Genomic DNA, 20,823 nt, shown 5'->3' with positions numbered 1-20,823 from the left:
TTGTCCTGGGACTGAACGTGACGAAACTGTAGCTGCTGATTGGATTTCACTTCCTTCACACGATTGGCAACAAATGTTGAGAGATGATGGGGCGTTGTGAGCCAGTGGAGAACACACTTGGCATCAGTCCAGAGGTATGTTGGGATGTTGTTCTGAAGTTGAAGCTGGGATTGGATGAACTTGACCATCCTGAATCCGATGACCACGCCGAGCAGTTCCATACGAGGAATGGTGACTGATTGCTTCTTGGACGGTTTGTTGGCTGACGGGGTCAGTCGGGATCTGGAGAAGATGAGATTCACCGTGTACTTGTTGGAATCCGGAATCTGCACTTGGAGGTAAGCTGCTGCTGCATATGCATCCTTGGATGCATCTGTGAAGATATGTAGACTCATCGGTTGACTTGCACTCGCAGGACCAATGAACCTTGGAATGGTGACGGTCGTCGTCTGCTGGAGTGCTGATTGGATGTTGTCCCACTCCAGGAGCATTGGTGCGGACAATGGGGCATCCCACTCCAGACCTTCCTCCCATAGCCGACGAAGGTACCGCTTCCCTTGCAGTGTAGATGGTGTCATCAATCCGAGTGGGTCAAACACGCTTGCCACTTTGTTCAGCACGCTGCGCTTTGTGACTGGACCGACTGAATTCTCATTGATGCTGTTGGACACGGCGATGTTATCTGCTTTGCTATCCCACTTGAGCCCAAGGACTTTGGTAGATGCTGATGGCAATCGGTCGATTTCCTGAATCTTGTCCAACACTTTGTCGGAGTTGGAGGTCCAGTCCCGTAGGTTCATGGATGCATCTGAGAACAGCTGCTTGGCTTCCTTGTAGAGATGAATACCTTCTTCTGGGGAGTAGACCGTGGTTATTAGGTTGTCCACATACAGATCACGTGCAATAGCACCAGACACATCGGTCTGGGCCTGTGTGAGGTGCAGCTGAATGGTAGCAGCGAGCAGAAATGGGCTCGAGACTACACCGAACGGCATTCGACAGAAACGGTACGCTGTGATATTGCCATTAACCTTCTCAGGTGTGGTACAGTCCTTGTACCAGATGAATCGGGTGACGTCCCTGTCACTTGGCTGAATAGAAATTTGAAGAAATGCTTTCTCTACGTCAGCGCTAATCACAATTGGCTTGAGACGGAAACGCATTAGCAGGCCGCAGAGGTCAGGGAGTAGCACTGGGCCACGGTAGAGGCAGTCGTTCAGGCTTGGAGATGTTGCACTCGCTTTGGCTGATGCATCATACACTATCCTGACCTTTGTTGACTTCGCTGGTGTCACAACGGGGTGGTGTGGCAAATAGTGTTGTTTACCACTGGTTCCGGAAAGTTGAACTTCTTCAATGATTCCCTTAGCGAGCTGCTGTCGGATCACCTTGTCATAACTCTCGAGCAGCTGTCCGTCTGTAGCGAGTCGTTTGGCCAGTGATTTCATTCGGCCAAGGGCTAAGCCGTAGTTGCTAGGAAGTTGATCTTTGGTGTCATCAGGCTTCCATGGCCATTGGATGGAATACCTGCCATCGGAATATTCCGTTGTCTTGCGAAATTGCGCCAGTGCGATTTCGTCATCATTCGCATAGGGTGAATCCTTGATTCCGATATTCTCCAGTTGCCAGAATTGAGACAGTACACTGTCCTCTGTGTTACGGTTGGAGACGCTTGCAGCTCCTGAGAAAATCGAACCGCTGCTGGTAACCACCAGGGAGGTCGTGTCATCATTGCTGCATTCATCCGGTAGTGAACTGCAGCCGGTGAGCAGGTATCCAAATTCGGAGGAGACTAGCTTGAGTCCTGATGGCAGTGTGATAACATTATTGCCCACCAGTTGCCAAAAGTAGTCAGCACCAATTAGAAAGTCGATGTTGACAGTTTCCATTGCGTGAGGCACAGAATCTGCTAGCGCTGTTGGAGACAGCTGTTCAAGAAACGCCAGGTCGGTCTGTTGCACGGCTTGTTTCACAATTGGGTTGGTTATGGTAGGCAAAGTATTCACCATTATCTGTGCCATGTTACCGTCTCGGAGGTTGACAGCGAGTTGGAACGATTGCGAATTGAAGCTCTTGGACTTAGTTGCTGCCATGGTGTTCAGGTAGAGCCTCTCTTCATTCTCGACTGGAAGCTGGAGTCGTTTAGCTAGAGCTGCAGTGATGAACGATCGTTGGCTGCCACTGTCCAGTAGTGCGTTGACCGTGACCTTCTTCCCACAATGGTCAGTCACGTTACACTTAGCGGTTTGCAGCATGGCTGACTGAATAACTGCTTTCAGTGTTGAGACGCTCGTGGTGGCTAGTTCCGTGGTTTCATCTGGAATTGCCGTCGGCTCTTGGCTTGGCACCTCTGCCGGTGACAAAGCTGCGATTGCTGCTGTCTGTGGACTGCCATTGGCCAGTGAATTTGTTTGCTGGTGTTTCGGAACTTCGACTGCTGGATTATATTGTTGACCCTTCTTGGGACAAATAGCACGACTGTGGCCTGTTCCGCTACAGTGGTAGCAATTTCTACTACGGTGTGCACAATTCCTTGCGATATGGCCTTCTTTGAGGCACACAAAGCACCTACGTAGGGACAACAGTTGATCCTTCCTGGAATCCAGTGTTGAGTAGTTGGTACACTCATCACTGAAATGGCTTGACCGACAGAAGACGCAGGACGGTTCTCTTCTGGGGCTTGCCTGGCTGGATACAAATCCCATTGTTGGTGGACGATGGTGTTGTTGCTGGTGTCCATGTATCTTAGGCTGAGGTGTCTGGCTGATGTTGTCGGTGAACTGACGAACTGTGTTCTGCATTGCTACATACTTCGCTAGCATCTCCCGTACTGTTTTGACCGTCCATGGCACAGTATGGTCGGATCTCTGCTCCTCCAGTTTGCTGATGAGCTGGAACGGGAACTTCGAGAAGAGTTGCTGAATGAGGACGCGCTGAGTATCCAGGTTCTCTCCCTGAGCTTCCAATTGACGAAGGAGTTTCTCCATTTGGTCAATGGTAGCCTTCACTTCAGTAAACCTGTTGTTACATTGTGGCAGCTGTGCCAGTTTACGATACAGTGTTGCCACTATCAGCTCAGGCTGTCCAAATTTGTCCTTCAGCATCGTAACTGCGATAGGATAGTTAGCTGCTGTTATTGGAATGCCTTCGATGGCTGCTGCGGCGACACCCGTCAGGACGCTTTTGAGGTACGTGAATTTTGATACGTCCGGCAACGATTGACGAAGACCAACAGAGGACTCAAATGTCTGCCAGAATTCTGGCCAGTCCATGATGTCTCCATTGAACTGAGACAGTTTCAGCTGAGGAAGTTTCACCACTGGACTGGAGCGTGCAGCTTGCATGGCTGCTACTGCTGCCTGTGCCGCCACCTCAATGGTGGACAGCGTTGTTGGTGCACTGTGTATACTGACACTTGACGATGCTCGTCGGATGCCATCTACACTGCTCATAGCCGGAGACTCGTTCTGGTCTCTAGAATCTTCTTCCAGCTGCACTGCTGTTTGTTGATGCGCCCGGTCCTCGTCAACTACTGGTATGTCCTCAGTGGCACTGGCACTATTGGTGGTGGCATCCACTGAAGTCACTGAGGCTTTCTGCTGCTGTTGCTGAGCAGCCAGAATGGCGGATTGGGACTGACGCTTCACTTTCTCCTCTTCAAATACGACTTGGTCGACAGCTATCTGGGCATCTTCAAAAATGCGCCAAGACACATTAAATTCACGCTCCCACTCCTCTTCTTCGTCGTGTACACTACATCTTTCTAAGTCGTCCAGAACATTGAAAATCTCATCCTGGGTGAGTAGTATTTCTCGTTTCAACTGTACAGCATCGTCAATCTGGGGCTGAAGCCTCTTTGGATCGATCCATACTTCCACATAGCTTTCTGTTGTTTTTTCCAAAATGTATGCAGTACATGCCCTGATGCGCTCGTATCTTCGCATGCACCGGCGTCGACGCTTCTGCGCGTCCTTGATGGCCTGCAGGCCTTTCTTCTGGGAGTCATCTTCCTGACATGTTGTGGCTGTAGCACAACCTTCAGTGGCTTCACTAGTACGATTAGAGTCTTCACTTGACATCATATCCTATCCTGGTCACAGCACCATGTCACGAACGGACATAAACGAGGGAAAATAAGGGGGTCTAAAATACTATTACTACTGCACTCCAGGGCAGTTCAACGGTGGCTGTGATCACAGTCCCTCGTCTCCGTCGTGAGAACATCAAAAACTCATCATATCAAGTGCTATTATCGAAAACACTGTAACGAGAAGAAGGTCTAACCGGACACAACTTCCATACCAAAAAACCAGAAAACTAGACCAAGAAGAAAAACTGTTCTCCGCTCTAAAAACACGGTAAACGATTATGACGTAAGGCGTCCAAAAGGAGCGAGAGTTTGAACTCCCGTTTGAACTTACAACAGATATGGCTGCAACTAAGGCCTCATTTACACGACAACGATTGAAAAACGTTTTTCAATCGTTTTCGAAACGGTTTTGCTGTTTACACGAAAACGATAATCGTGTACACTGCTACACTCTTTTCGGCGCGCAATCGTCACGTGCAAAAAGTTGGCCTGGCGCAGGCTGGCGGCGGCATGTTTTGAGTACAAGGCTCGTACTAGTAAAACGTTTTTGCCGTTTACACGAGAACGAAACGGAACGAAAACGATTGAAAAACACTTTGAGGCCGTTTTTCGTTTGAAACGTTTTTGAAACGTTTTTCAGCGTTGTCGTGTAAACGCTCTTATCAAAATCTGTGGAAGCGTATTCTTTTGAAAACGTTTTTGACAAAAACGTTTTTCAATCGTTGTCGTGTAAACGAGGCCTAAGTCACGTAAGAGATAGTAGGGGTCAAAGCATGCATACGCGAAATGTGTACAATAATGCACGACGTGGGAAAAGTGGGAAATAGTAAGTTCATGACTGCGCAGTCATGACAGCCGGGCTCTTTCTTCGTGTCTTTCCACTTTGTTTGACATGCAGACCGCTGCAAAATGCCCTCGCTTGCCACACTTGTTGCAGGTGACGTTGGCCGCAGGACAGTTACGCATGCCTGGTTTGTGACTACGTCCGCAGTATTTGCACTTCTTTCCCTCTGATCCAGAACCAGCTGCAGAGACAGCTTGCACACGCTGGATGGGCACGGGGAACACAGGCGGTGCGTCACTAGCTCTGGTACTATCGTACAGTTTACTGTCAGTAATCGACGCTTCCAACGCCACTGACTTGGTGACGGCGTCGTTCAGGGTCAGCTTCGACTGTTTCAGCAGCTCCTTTCGAAGCTCAACAGAACGCAGGCCCACGATCAGCTGGTCGCGAATTTGGCAGTTGACAATGGTATCCACAGAAGTGGAGCTGAATTCGCAAACATCTGCCTTTTCTCTCAGCCGCCCAACGAACGAAGTCACCGACTCGCCCTCCATTTGGCGGAGTTGGCGGAATTTGTGACGTTCAGACGTGACATTTGTTGACGGTCGAAAGTGTGCCAACAATGCGTCCGTCAAGGCTTGGTACTCATCTCCAGGTGAGCCATCTTGTGTCTGCTCCACCGTGACAACCAGACCTTTCACAATGCGCCTCACTGCTAATCCAGCCAGATTCAAGAACAAGCGTTTCTTGTCAGCTGCTGCCGTCACTTCACTGATTGAAAGGAAATCATTTATGTCCTCGAGCCAGAGTTCAAAATCAGCACCGACGTTGCTCGCAGCATAGTCAGGAATAAATTCCTTGGGCGTCCTGCCCTTTGTCATTTTCGTTCACTGCGCCAATGTAGACATCTATTCAGTCACTCACAAGACAGCCATTGTGCTAAACAGATCTTCTTTAGTTCTCTATCAGAAGTGCGCCATGTCCTCTCTCTCGTGCTATACATAAAGCGGTACAAGCACGGCATGCCTGCACGTGCGTACATAGTACTACATACAACTGCATGTACGATATCTACAGTGGGGCATTGATGGCTCTGCCGACCTGAGGTCTCGGCATCACGGCCAAAAACACGCACCAAAAACAAAAGATAGAGCTGTACGAGTCAGCAAAATGAAAAGAAAGGAAGGGTTAACATCAGCGAGTGTGCGGGAGAAACTGTGAGGGCTGTTACTGAGAGGAGCATCATCATGGCTGATCATGGCGAGTCGGTTGTCTGAGCCAGTTGTGGTGCATAGATAGGGATAGAGGAGAACTATTGATAGTGTTGCATATGTCATCAAGTACAATTGTAGATCTAGACTAAAGCAGGGCTTCGTTCAACTGTTGCTAGCATGATCAGTGATGATCTCAGTGAGAGTGAGAGGAGTACTGTCTTGACTCAGACTTGTTTGATCAACTATCAAACTAATTCAATTGACTTTAAAATTGTAGCCTATACTATAGCGCCCATTTTAGATCTTTCTGCGTGTACTCAGTGTGATACTGTAAACCGTACACTTGATATTCGCATCACTAAATCTGTGCGATCTCTCAGAACCACCAAGTTTACGATGGCAAATGTTCGTGGAGCACTGTGGCAACACATATACACCCACTGTTGAAGGTTGATTTCATGACGGTTAATATTTTGCATTATGCTCTTCTCGCAAAATTAGCAAACATTAAAATACACCGTAGACATTTCAGGCAGTTTACAGTAATGGCAAGAGTCTGGAGCTATCCGTACTGACAACCGGGAGGGGTAGGGGTAGGTCTGCCGGACCAATTGTCACGACGTTGACATGATGTTCAACGTCATGAGATTATTTGCAGTACACGTCATAGTTTGTGTTCTCTACCCCGGTTTGTTTCCGCGTTCCCACACCGAAGCGGGGCCGCGTGTTTATTATTTCTACTGACTCACTCGCCTCTTGGCGACTTCCTCCATGTTTTTTCCTCCTTTTTTGCTCTGCGCAAGCGCCTTGCGCTTTAGTCGTCGTCTTCTTTCAGTTCACAGCAAGAACAATAATTTTACCTCTTGTGCAGTGTCAGTCAAATTCAGTCAAATCAAGCTCTCCCGATCCCAAGAAACTGTCTGGCGTGTGCACAAAGTGGTGCCGAAACCCGGGAGATGAACCGCACCGGAGCTCGAAACGAGCCGTGCGTACCATTCCAATCTTGAGAAAGATAGACTCGACTCAAATAATTTGTAAGCAGCTTGCCCGATTTGGGTCGTCGAGCTAACATGCCGAAGAGAGCAGTGACGACCGGCACGCAGATCATGCGCCGGGCCAAGATCGCGCAGCTGCAAGGATCCATCGACGAACTCGTCAAAGAGGCCGAACTCCTTTTATCGAAGGAAGGAGGTCAAAGGGCCGACGAGTTGTCGCCAGAACACGTGGACTCGGATCCAAAAAAGCTAAGTACACTTGTGGATTGTATTGTTGAAGAATTGTACGCATATGATGAGGCGTGTGATGCATTGGCCAGTGTTTTGGACTCGGAGACTCTGGAGGGTTCAGATGAGGCTCTGCAAACGGAGATCTGCGATGTGGTTGCGTATTCGGTACGCATCAGAGGGTCAATTGTTGAATGCAAGCGATCTCCGCAGTACAGAGCCCAGACGAACCGTCCAGAAGCTGCTACTACTAGTACTAGCTCACCAAGTAGCACCAAGAGTACGGGCAGTGCGGGTATCAAACAAGAAACTAGTATGGTTGATTTGTCCAGCATCCAACAGTCAATAGGAGATCTTGTTCGTACGCAGTCTATTACACATAGTCAACACCAGCAAGTATTACAGTCGCAAGAGGATCTAATCAAACAACACCAACTAGTCGTACAACACATGCAAGCATCATCACCTCAACCACAACCAGCTCCCACAAGTTCAGTCAATTTGCCCAAATTTGAAATACCAACATTTTCTGGTGATTTCCTGAAATGGGCTGAGTTTCACGATATGTTTGTTGCGTCTATTGATGCGAATCAAGGGTTGTCGGGTGTCCAGAAACTGTCGTACCTAAGAGATCACGTAACGGGTTTGGCTCGGGATGCCATAGCTGGCTTGCCCATATCAGATACCAACTACACAACCGCGCTTGACATTCTCCGCAAACGTTTCGGGAATGATCAGCTTCGCGTCAATGCACACTACACGGCAATCATGGACTTACCGCCTGCGTCCAACGCTACTCCATCTTTGCGTAGGTTGCACGATGCGTTGGAGGTGCACTTGCGAAGCCTCACAGCGCTTGGTGAGAATGTTAATCAGGCGGTGTTTGTGTCAATGATTACGAACAAATTGCCACGCACCACGCTAGCGGCTTTGGAATTAAAAAAGGGGCCACAATCCTGGACCGTTTCGGACTTGCGCGCTGCAGTAGCCAACTTCATAATAGCGAATGAAGCAGCAGATCGCCTCAGCCAGCCACCGAAAAAATCGCACGAATCACCATCTGCCAGTGCGTCCGGTCAATCTCTTGTTGCCTCAGCTTCAGCTACTTCAAAAGCGAAGCTCAAGAGAGTGTGTGTTTTTTGCAGTTCGGAGGCACATTTCTCTGACGAATGCAATAAGTACACTACAGTAGAAGCGAGGAAGAGCGTAGCTAAACAAAGGTGTTTCAAGTGTTTGCGATCAGGCCACTCCGTGCACGATTGCTCTAGCAAACGGCGGTGTTTCTATTGCCACAATCCTGCACACCACAGCAGCTTGTGTCCAGATAAATTCACTGCCGCATCCACTCAGAGGCAAGCTTCCACTATGAGCCCGAATGCTCAGTCCTTCAAACCCAAGCCTGCCACGAGCACGGTCGCAAACGCCGATCACCAGATCATGATGCAAACTGCTGTGGCACCGTTTCTCTCCTCCAAGCTGAAGCCGATCAATGGCCGTATTCTCTTTGATACCGGCTCCACCAAGACATACATCACGCAAGCTTATCGAGATCAGCTCGATTTGCCCACAATCGGAAATGAAACACTCTCCTTGGCTACATTTGGGAACAACAAAAGAAAAAGTACCGTGTACGCCAAGGTGAGTTTGACCATGCAGTGTAAGGATGGGTCCACTCGTGCGATTCAGGCCAGTGTACTTCCGAACATAACCGCTCCAATTGCGCGATGTCCACTTGCTTCTTCTTTTCCTCTTCTACAGTCTCTGCCACTTGCAGAACCGCTCTCCAGCAACGCAGAGCCCATGGTCGTAGACGTCTTGATTGGTCTCGATCACTATTATGATATTATCGGCAAGGACCGCACCGAACTAAGCGGTGGTCTGGTCCTGCTCGACTCCGTTCTTGGTTTTATCTGTACCGGCAGTCTGCCTGTGCCTGCCACCACAGAGGCGCAGTCATGTCTTGCTCATCAAACAGACGCGGACCCTGAATTCGACCTCCGTAAGTTCTGGTCGACAGAGAGCTTGGGTACTTTTGACGATACGTCGTCGCAAGATCTTGTGGGCAAGCGCTTCGCCAACTCCATCTCCTTTGCCGAGGGTCGGTACGCGGTGAGTTGGCCCTGGAGGGACTCACATCCTCCTCTTCCGACAAACTACGGTCTGGCTTTCGGTCGCCTGAAGGCACAAGTGCGTCGCCTCGAAGCCCATCCGGAACTTCTTGACCGGTACGATACCGTGATTCAAGACCAGCTTGACAGGGGCATGATAGAAGATGTTCCTCGTGGTTTTACAACCAACCAGATTCACTACCTTCCACACCATTCAGTACTCGTCGGTGTTCGTCTGATCCAATTCGTCCGTCGGGAACTTCCGCTCACTTTCTCCTCTACCTTTCTATGGTCAGACTCCACCACAGTTCTCCATTGGCTGGCCTCTTCTGACAAACTACCTGTCTTCGTCAACAACCGTATTGATGCCATTCGTGCGGTTCCCGATGTTGCCTATCGCTATGTCCGCTCTGCCGACAATCCCGCCGACTTGCCTTCACGCGGTGTCTCTGTTCCTTCCCTTCAAGCCAGCTCGCTATGGTGGCACGGTCCACACTTCCTTGCCACTGCTGACCATCACGCCGAGCCAGCACTTGATCACCATGTCAACGTTGCCGCTGGGGAGGGTCCTTCAAGCACTTCGGAGATACCTGCACCTGTATCACACCCAACAGAGTCCACCGGTCCAGACACTGAGCTTGCACACGAAATGAAAAAAAAGCCTGATGCGCATCACGAACAAAAAAAAACATGTGATGAACCACCATTTGGTATTGATTGTGCCAGGTTTTCGTCTTTCAGTGCCTTAGTGCGTGTTTCTGCTCTGTGTTTGCGGTTTCTCTCCAGGTTGAGACCACAAGGCGGCAAGTCCTTCGGGGTGGATTCTAGTTGTAACTCAGAGGTCAAGGTAGCCAAAATCATGTGGCTACACCATGCACAACAGAATCTGTCAGACGTCAGTGCTGTCGAAAATTGTAAGAAGCACAGCCCGAAGGACAAGCTGCGGCTCTTCCTCGATGAGAACCGCCTCATCAGATGCAGAGGACGCTTGGAGAACGCCGAACTTTGCTATCAAGCAAAGTATCCAGTACTGATTCCCCAAACGCATCCCATCACCCAGCTCATCATCAACGATTGTCACCTGATGACGATGCATGGCGGCGTTGCACACACGCTATCAAGACTGCGTTACGAGTACTGGTTACCACGAGGGCGTGCAACAGTGAAGTCATTCATCACTAAGTGCCTGACTTGCCGGAAGCACCACGGTGGTCCATACCGCACCCCAGATATGGCCCCGCTTCCATCTGCCCGCGCAACAAGATCTATCCCGTTCACCCATGTGGGACTAGATTACTTCGGTCCTCTGCTCGTCAAGCACCAGCCAAGTACCAAGAAGGTATGGGTCCTCCTAGTGACATGTATGGCAACTAGAGCTGTCCATCTAGAACTGGTGGCAGACATGACCACAGAGGAATTCCTGCTAGCGTTCCGCAGGTTCGTGTCGTTGCGTGGTTGCCCTGAAGAGGTAGTGTCTGACAACGCGCCACAATTCATCCTAGCTAAGTCTGTTCTGGATGTGGCCTTTGAAGAAATGGCAACGAGTGATGATGTCCTGTCGTACATGTCGAGGACTGGTGTGAAGTGGCACTATAACCCACCGATCTCACCTTGGATGGGTGGTTTCTACGAGCGTCTCGTTGGAACAGTCAAACGAAGCCTGAAGAAGGTCGTTGGCCGCGCGCTCCTCACTGTGTCGCAACTGACTACCATTCTCATGGAAGTGTCAGCAGTCGTCAACTCGCGTCCACTGGTGTACGTGGACAATGACTTGCAGGAGATACTCACCCCAAGTCATTTTCTGTGCCTGTCCGCAACTACTGGTGGCGTGCAACCCACTGCTGATGACGGCGATCCGGACCACATCGAAGTTCCGACTGCAGCTCAGAATCTTCTCTCTGTCTGGAAGAAGGGTCAACGAACATTGGACCAGTTCTGGCGTGTCTGGCGAGACGACTACTTGGCTGATCTCCGCAACAGTCACACTCGGAAGCTCCGACAGGCACGCGTTACCGCTTCAGAACAGCCAGCCGTTGACGATGTTGTACTAATAAGGGATGACATGCCCCGTGGCTCATGGCGACTTGGTCGCATTGTCGCTCTCCATACAAGCAAGGACATGGAGATACGTTCCGCAACCGTCATCACTGCAGAGAAGACAGAGCTCAAACGACCCCTGTCTCTCCTGTACCCTATCTGTCCTGCTGCTAACTCCGAGGCTAACAACAACAGCACCGCTCCGGACACACACACCACTGGCCAAGCCGATCTGCCAGTTCCAGCAGCTGTTGCTCCACCCAGTCGTCCACAACGTGCTGCCGCTAAGAAGCAACGTCAGACGCTTCGCCAATTAATTGGCAGCGAACTTGTTTAGTTGAATCAGCTAGACAGTTGGTAGTTCACATCTGAACTCTCTCTTTCTCTCTCTCTCTCTCTCTCTCTCTCTCTCTCTCTCTCTCTCTCTCTCTGTGTGTTACGGTCTACTCTCTTTCACCCTTGCGTAATATATGCACTTATTGTGTTTTGTTTCCACGTTACTTTGTTACGAATTATCTCCTTTTCTCTGCATCTCTTGCGGGGGAGTGTCACGACGTTGACATGATGTTCAACGTCATGAGATTATTTGCAGTACACGTCATAGTTTGTGTTCTCTACCCCGGTTTGTTTCCGCGTTCCCACACCGAAGCGGGGCCGCGTGTTTATTATTTCTACTGACTCACTCGCCTCTTGGCGACTTCCTCCATGTTTTTTCCTCCTTTTTTGCTCTGCGCAAGCGCCTTGCGCTTTAGTCGTCGTCTTCTTTCAGTTCACAGCAAGAACAATAATTTTACCTCTTGTGCAGTGTCAGTCAAATTCAGTCAAATCAAGCTCTCCCGATCCCAAGAAACTGTCTGGCGTGTGCACACCAATTTTCACAGGTTGATGGTGCTCGTGATTCGGGCAAAGTCAGATTAAAAAATCTCAGAGGTACATGACTGTACTGCGGTTGAGTGTTGTGCAATGTATAGTACTAGCTCGGGCCGGTGACGAGGATTGTTCTGCAGCAACACGATCAACGAACAACTGGCTACCCAGAGGGCCGTGATGTCTACAAGTACAAGCATTCTTGATACTGTGAAACTGCGAATGGCTCGTTAAAAATCAGTTATAGTTTTATTTGATGTTGACGTAGAATCATCGATGTGAAACCCGGGACTTGCCGCTGAGCTGCTGGCCGGCAGGGTGAAATTCTCTGAATCACGGTGGATATAGCCGGAGCACTCTTACATCAGTGGAACACTGTGACTTCTCTGGTTGATTATGTGTACTAAAAGAATATGCAGTTACAGGATAACGGAGTTGGAAGATGAAGACTATGAAGTTATACCATGAGTAGGCTAGCTATAACCATAACAAGACGAAAAATTTAAGTTATGCCATTTCTGTAAAAGGATCCTGCCCATTCTGTTTTCAGGGTTCCCGGGTACATGTCCCGGCTATAAAGAACTGATTACTATGAACTGTGGATTGATGCTATGACATACGGCTGAAGATTACTTTGCTAGTATGCACAAATGCACGCTTTCGCACATGCACACACGCACGCGCGCGTGCGCGCGCACACACACACACACACACATTCACGCTCAAGCGTGGATAGGTGCGGCACATATCGACTTTCATAGGATCGCGTGTAGGCTTCAATCTCGGTCTGGATAGATCTTGACGGAGAGGTTGGTTGTAACCCAGCCATGACTTCGCTCACAGAGCACATTGAGCGGTGTGCTATGACCCACCTTGATCTTGACGGCAAACTCACTGCCGCGGTCCGTCATGTCATCCCACACACTCTGCAGTTATGCACGTGCACACACACACATACATACACACATACATGCATACACACACGCATGTACGCATATGCATACACACACACACACATGCACACACGCATGTATGCACATGCATAAACACACAAACGTGCGCGCGCGCGCGCGCACACACACACACACACACAGAGGATAAATACATCAGAGTGGTATCTTTAACATAAGAACGTCAACATCGCAATGGACAGAACTATCCCATAGTCAAAGTAAGAAACAGTACGAACCCTGTCCGCAGCCTACTAGCACTACTAGTACCTGATTTTTGACTTTTTTTTAGTAAGTGCACCATGCTATTACAAAGTGCGACAGAGCTGTCGGCCATTGAAGAAAATGATGAGCTATGTATTAGGAAAACAGCTGTCTGAAGGAGTTATCAATATCGTCTACGGAAGTGTCCTCGCAGTGGTGATGGTTGTGTGCAGGAGGGTCTCGTTGCACTTACGCTTCCGCCTCCAGTGGCCACGTTGACTTTGCCGGCGACAAATGGCGGACAGCTGAACGCAATGCCCACCTTTGTACCGCTCATATCGTACACAGCATAGCCGGATACACCTGAACAAGAAGAGAAAACAAGAAAGATGACACGTAAGCCTACAACCGCAAGCGGTACATGCCTAAGTGTGTATAAAAGCCGGGTCATTCCTGTAGAAGCCGATGCCAGGGCTAGGCTTCTATTCACATCAGGTACAGTAAAACCTGGTTTAAGCAACCGCCCCACGGTGCAAGGAAAAGCGGTCGTTAAAAAGCCAGGTGGTCTTTAGAACCAGGTCCCACAGTGTCTGTGCATGGAAAAACGGTCGTTAAGAGCAGGTGGTCGCTAAAACGAGAGGTCGCTTACACCAGGTTTTTCTGTATTTCTATGTATGTCAACACTAAACCAGGCTTATGTGCCGACAGTGTATCTTGAAAAATCAGGTTTGTATTCAAGTAGGCTTCTATTAGGACAATTATCGATGGAACTCATGACTAAAGAGAATGATGAAACTACAATACGATTTACACACTTGGAGCGAAAAAAACGAGGATACAAGAATAGTAAGAAAAATAGCACACACTTGGGCCGCTTAAAAGATTTTCGTCCCTATGGTTGTGATATGAGTGCACACATACAGTCCATTCAGAAAAAATGAACTTCTAGCTTTTGGCCATAAATGGGTCAAACGTTGAGTTTTTTTAGAATTTTTTTCTGCAATCCCATATGGAATCCTCTTCCAATTATGTTTCTGAAGTTTTTTTGTCCAAAAAGCAAGCCATAGCAAGAATAGGATTTCGGCCAGGTTTTGCCCCAAAAGCACTGAATTGGGAAAAACCATCAAAATCCAGGTCGTTTGACCCCGCCTGCAACAGTGCATTCTGCGGTTCGAACCCCAGTTCAGGCACCCTTTTTGGACCCTTTTTCAAATTTCAAAGTTCGCAGCACTGCACTGTGTACGATGAAATCACGAAAAATCGCCAAATACGGGAGCTCGCCAGAGCCAGGACCCATCTTTTTACGAATGGACTGTAGTTTTATTCATTGCATTATTAAGATGAGTGTCTCCAAGTCGCCTTTTTTAACAATATTTTAAGCGGCCGAAGTTTGTGCTATTTTTTTAACTTTTCTTGTATCCTCGTTTTTTCACTCCAAGCGTATAAATCCTATTGTAATCAAGTGGTGTGCTTCACTGTCCGAAGAGTGCTCAATACCCATGTAGGGCAGAGCCTTGCACACAAGAGAGATTGGAAGCTTTGTTACAACTCTGAGTTTCACGCATTACTACGATCCCTCCTTTTTCCAATCTCTCTCTTGTGTAAATCCTATTGTAGTTTCATCATTCTCTTCTATTATGAGACAGGCTTTAATGCAAGACACTACGATATTCGCATACAGATGCGCTTCAGTGTGACTTCATATTGAGCAATGTCTATGGAGTGGTTTCACATCTTCGTCAAGTGACTCAATTTGTGCAGAACGTGATCGTGGCAGACATGTGGACAGTGTAACCAACATGGCAGACATCATGTGACCTATACATGCAGGGGTCGGGTGGAGGAGAGAAGGCAGAATTGCCTGCGCTCTTAAATGAATTCAAATACCGTAAAGTCGCGGATAAAAGCCGGGCTTATAAGCATATAAGCCGCTTTCTGCATCAGGCTTTAATGCAAACCATGCTTATATGCACCACTGATATTTTTGCCAGGCTTGTATGCACATAGAAGCCAGGCTTCTGAGCACGACACGCGTAGATCTACTGCTGACTACCGGTACGGCGGCAGTTTTACTATGCACCGAACATAGCGCATGCACTCTTGACCTACCCGATCCGCGCTTGCATAGAAGCCAGGCTTCTACGCACGACAGGCTTATATGCATTTGACCCGTTTGATTTTCAGGCTTCTATCCGCGATGTGCTTGTATGCAAACCCGGCTTTTATCCACGACTTTACGGTAAGAGAAACAACAACAAACAAAGTTGGAACCAACATGGCTGTCCTGTATGGTCATTAGGCCTAGCCCAAATTTGCCGGCAATTCTTCCAGCAAAATATCGAATTTTCCAACGAAAAGAAATTGCTGGCAAATTCCGAGCAAAATATCGAATTCACAGAGGATCCGGGTGTGTTTTGGCAATTTTATTCAAATTTCTTTGGTTTCATTGGGCCAACGTCGTGCTGAAATAGCTCGTGCAGGTTGTCAGGGGTACATAAATTTGAAATCATGCTCCAAAATCCGTAATACTGACACCATTATAAGTTTTGCTTTCCTCATCAGAGTCACCATCCACTTTTACCAAAGTAGACGGTTCATTCGAAGCCATTTTTGCCACAAAGCAGGAGCAAAATGGAGCAAAATATCGAAAACGAAAGGCAATGCCTAGCAAAATATGGAAAGTGATCGGGCAAAATTTGCCGGCAAAATATCGAAGCGCCCCGAGCAAATTTGGGCTAGGCCTAATGGTCATCTATTAGGTTATGTGATAGCTAGGTGGTCATGTGACAGGTGGTCATGTGATAGGTGGTCATGTGATAGGTGGTCATGTGATAGGTGGTCATGTGATAGGTGGTCATGTGATAGGTGGTCATGTGATAGGTGGTCATGTGATAGGTGGTCATGTGATAGGTGGTCATGTGATAGGTGGTCATGTGATAGGTGGTCATGTGATAGGTGGTCATGTGATAGGTGGTTATGTGACCTCACTCCGCCTGTTTAAGATCCGTGCCGCCCCTTATTTACTACGACATAAATAGCTCATTATCCACATGTCCTTTGCGTCTCTGTGTTTTTCACTGTTTTTATTTGACATTATCTTTATTTACGGAGTTGTTGTTGCTGTTCATTTTGCTACTCTTTCTTTTTCCCTCCCCTTATTTTTATTTATCGCCGTGATTGGCAATCACCCACTCTCTTAACATTGGCCGGTATTTCCACCGAGTCTTGAGATGTTGTAGTAAATATAAATATATAATATGTGATAGGTATGTGTGCACCAGCTGTATACACATGCCATGCACATGTACATACCGAGTACACTCCACTTGCGCTCCACACTCTTGATGTCCACGCTGGAGTTGTGCGAGATCACAGTGGGCCACTCGGAGTAGTCGTCGATCATGCCGTGCCTGTAGACCAGATTCTCAAAGCGCATCGGCACGCCGCTGTAGTTCTCGATGTGCAGCTGAACGTTATGGTAGCCGAGAGACATGATGGAGATGACAGCGGTGGCCAGGAGGAGGAGAAGGCGTCACGATGTGCTGGCAGTGTTCTAGCAGGACAGCCAGAGATATCATTGCATGCAGGACAACACAGTACAACACAGTACATGTAAGTTACCTGCATGAAAAATGTTTTTTTTTCAACTTGGATGGTAAGCCAATTAAATTGTGTCGCACTCGCTTACTGTATAGGATCTGGTTACGTTGGCGGGCAGTTAGTCATAACTCGTAACGTTTTTTCCTAAGCAAATTTTCGCCTCCGTTCGCAACGGAACTCATGACGAACACCCAGGATAACCCAAATGCAGTGCCTGTAAACAATGGGGATGAGAGGATACGTCTCACAACCATTGGCACAAGTGCCGAACGCTCCATTAGTCGCATTCGGATCGCTTGCAACAGTTTCCAGCGCTATCCGTGCGGATAAAAAATCATGCAAGATGCTTAAAGCGCAACCTGTCTAAGACGACCGCTCAAGGGACCATCAAAATATGGTCTCTGTTACCAGGTGGACCAACGCATATGGCCGATTGGTTTGCAGGCTTGCCTGCGAATCATGAGGTCCCGAGTTCGAGACCCGCGCTGGTAGCAGGGAGCGTGTAAAGACTTTTTACGTGAGTAAAGACTTTTTATGTGTGGTGAACTGCGCCGACACCCACGGTCAACTGGGTACTCACAGCTCGGAGTGAGGGTAACAAGGATGCAGTTTACAGGGTTATGGGCCGTTACACGCCCGATTGGTTGAGAGACTCACCTACTCTCCCCTGACTCACTTGTGAGGTCTGCATTCGCCACTAAGGTGTGCAAGGCATAGGCATAGTGGTGGCCTGCGGAAGCGAAGGCTAGTTTGTGTGTTTCTGAACATTCAAGCGATGCCAACGCGAATCCCGCGAATTATTATTATTATTATTATTACCAGGTGGTCTGCTTATCCAGGGTCATTTGACTGCAAATAGCATCCCTTGGTTCTGGCTAAAGTGGTCTTCTGGGACAGGTGGTCGCCTTGACAGGTTTTACTGTACCTGTGTCTGTGTACATGTAGGACTGTGAAGATTCACACATCATTGTTACTGGTGAATTGTTGCTGCACATGAGCTGTTGCTACTAGAGAGATTCCGCGCGCAGCTACTGTTGGTACAAAGTAAACATTTGCAAAGGGAAATGGCGTTCGAATGTCGGATACAAACGTGAGCGGCACATTTGGGGTGTGTTTGGTTGGTACGATCTGGACTAGAGTGACAGGATCGAACAGCTGGTGCACATGGAGCAGCCTCATGCCAACCAAACGGTACTCCAGAAACAGAGCACATTTTTGCGGAAAAAATATGGCAAACTTGGTGCATTCTTCAAAATGTGGATGGGTCACCATGGTCACTTTGTACGGTACAACGAATCCAACCCAAAAGCATATGCACGTGATCAAGAGTCCATAAACAAGAGTATGCAACTGTGATCTCTTTTCTATGGGCCAGATGCGCGGCGCACTGCCTTCATTACATCATGCAGCTGCAGTCCGCGCACTGCGGAAAATCAAACACCGCACTTTCCCTCTGGTTTGAAATGAACTTTCGTACGCAACTGGAGTTCACGCGCCAGAATTTAGAGATCGCGTAAGTACTGGATCGAATCGAGCAAAAACGGATGGGCTCGTACGAGAAATTATGAGTTTGAATGCATGCTCTCAGAGCGTGATGATGGCAAGTTACGTAATGAAGGCAGCGCGCCGCGCACTGACCCATAACCACAGTTGCATACTCTTGTTTATGCACTCTTGACGTGATCATTTGGGACCAAAATCGATGTTCCCGCCAGATTTCACTGTGAAAAAGTGAAACTGCTCGGTCTGCTCCGGCCTCGAGGCCGGAGCACGCAGAACGTGTTCTGGTCGACCCAGGACAGGTGCAGACCCAACCAAACGCGCTGTTCTGGTGAATCCTGTTCTAGGGTCCTTGGCTTACGATCTGACGTTTGTACTGTGCGTCATTTCCTACGCAAACTTTCATGTCACGCCAAACGTATTAAACGTATTTAAAAAAACATTGCATGGAATCTCTCGACAGTATTCATGCCGTTGACGGTGTTCAAGTACATGATTGTATTAACTGCTAGTTAGTTCCTAATGAATGGCATAATGATGATGTTAGCGTGTAGTCTAAGCGTATCAGCTGTGCACTACACGGTGTGTGCGAGAGGGCCTAGGGGAGTAGTGGATCATGGAAGGAAGCATCTTCATATCAACAGTTCGACTGTCGGAATCTTACAGACCACAATCACAATTTTTATTTCGTCAGCATATACAGCAGTACATAAACCGAATGCGATCTACCATGCATAGTGCCGTAATAGTGGCCATGACGTTATCTTGACACTACAATGGAGTAGATCTACAAACTCAGTGGTAGATCTACCAGCAACGGGTGCATGCGGAGTGTGTTGTCGTCAAACAAAACATGCCAGCAAATCCACGCACGCGCACGGCCACAGTAGTACAAGTAGATGATGATCTACTTACCACGCAGAATAGTGCGGCTCCTCAGAAACAAGTCTTCACTCCTGACAATCACAGGGAATTGCAGATGCTTCTTCACCGTCACTGGGTTGCTGAACGTCGTCGCTACATGCACAGTGCGTCTGCACAACGTTACTAACACGTCTTGAAAAGCTTGCAACGTTTGACCAAGTATGAGCAGTGTCAGTTGGACCAAGCCGTCGTCTACTTGCTTTGTATTACTATTTCCGTGCCAGCGTCAGCCGATAGCAGAGCTAGAGGGCAGCTTCAACATTCACGTCGAGCTCTGCCTACTCTTGTTGTACGATTCCTGCAAGCTCGAGTCAAGGATAGCGCTAGCCTCTAGGCCTAGCGCTAGCGCAGCAGCAAAACATGCAAGGACGCGCGCTACGGGCAGCGCGCGATCAGGTGATACGGTTGTTGATAGGAGGGGTGAAACTGGGCGCAGAGAGATGCTGAGTGCGAAGTATCAACTATCATGGATCAGCTGACTGCTGCTGGGTAGATCTACTGACAAGTGACATTATTTCGCATGGTTATCGGTTATGTCATGCTATGCTAGCTGGTGATGATTGTGGACCTTGCGGATTGACAGGAAATGACCAGGCAGATGACAGACTCACAGCTACATGTATATACAGGCAGCTAGCTATGCAGACGCTGGTGTCGACTGCCTGACTGGGACTCAAAAACATTCAAACGATTCGCTGGCCGCTGGAGAAGATGGACCGGCATTATCCGGAATGGACCGATGCTCAGCGGGGTTCGATCGTTGCCGGACAATGTCGGTCTTGTAGTAGTACTCGTACTGTAGCTGTACTGTACCCTGGTGAACTATCTACTGTACCAGTACAAACGCTGAGTCAGGGAAGATGCTAGCTAGCTGAGCAGCAGCTGCTACGGGTTGCGTGCAGGGCTGGCCAAGTATTAGTTATAATAATACTCATAGTCATAATGAACGCTGAAGTGATTCAAGGGCTCGTACTGCTCGAAACGTAATCAAGTTAGTATCGGTGAAGTAGATGCAAGAATGTTTCGCCTTCTCGAGGCGAAGCTGAGCGACCCGGAATGTTTGTGGGACTCTCCGCTACCGCGCTGCCACTGACTAGACTGGGATGGGTATCATGTGCATGGTTCACAACGGGGGAACAGTACTACAATCATTGTACAAGACAGAGGGTATTGTTGAGCTAGACTACATGACTGTATACTAAAGAGAATATTGAGAGACTACTAGTATCGTTGAGCTAAAACTGTGATCATGTGTGACAATCGCTACCCCCAGTCACTTGCTTTCTTTAGTGGCTGGTTTTACAAGCACGTGTGTCAAGGTG

At 48.4% G+C, this 20,823-nt stretch overlaps 2 protein-coding genes across 2 annotated transcripts; both read right to left on the bottom strand.

The window, feature by feature from the left end:
• Positions 1-4,936: 4,936 nt before the first annotated feature.
• Positions 4,937-5,755, bottom strand: LOC135821665 (uncharacterized). Its single transcript, XM_065334664.1, has one exon. The coding sequence runs from the start codon at positions 5,753-5,755 to the stop codon at positions 4,937-4,939; it is 819 nt and encodes a 272-aa protein (XP_065190736.1).
• Positions 5,756-12,550: 6,795 nt separating this feature from the next.
• On the bottom strand, positions 12,551-19,986 carry LOC135821141 (uncharacterized). The gene is made up of 4 exons (XM_065334205.1): positions 19,493-19,986; positions 16,790-17,030; positions 13,731-13,840; positions 12,551-13,249 (listed from the first exon to the last, which is right to left on the bottom strand). The coding sequence occupies exons 2-4, from the start codon at positions 16,968-16,970 to the stop codon at positions 13,100-13,102; spliced, it is 441 nt and encodes a 146-aa protein (XP_065190277.1). The 5' UTR covers positions 16,971-17,030; positions 19,493-19,986; the 3' UTR covers positions 12,551-13,099.
• Between the last annotated feature and the right edge of the window lie 837 nt (positions 19,987-20,823).

The sequence above is a fragment of the Sycon ciliatum genome, chromosome 7, assembly GCF_964019385.1.
Source record: "Sycon ciliatum chromosome 7, ocSycCili1.1, whole genome shotgun sequence".
NCBI classification, from domain to species: domain Eukaryota; kingdom Metazoa; phylum Porifera; class Calcarea; order Leucosolenida; family Sycettidae; genus Sycon; species Sycon ciliatum.
The sequence above is the reverse complement of the archived record's forward strand: the minus strand, read 5'-3'. Positions and strand labels throughout refer to the sequence as shown.

Coding starts and splice junctions, on each gene's coding strand:
- LOC135821665 (XM_065334664.1), bottom strand. CDS start 5,755: ATGACAAAGGGCAGGACGCCCAAGGAATTTATTCCTGACTATGCTGCG.
- LOC135821141 (XM_065334205.1), bottom strand. CDS start 16,970: ATGTCTCTCGGCTACCATAACGTTCAGCTGCACATCGAGAACTACAGC. Junction 13,841..16,789: donor GCGCAAGTGGAGTGTACTCG/GTATGTACATGT, acceptor CTTCTTGTTCAG/GTGTATCCGGCTATGCTGTG. Junction 13,250..13,730: donor TGGCCACTGGAGGCGGAAGC/GTAAGTGCAACG, acceptor GCATAACTGCAG/AGTGTGTGGGATGACATGAC.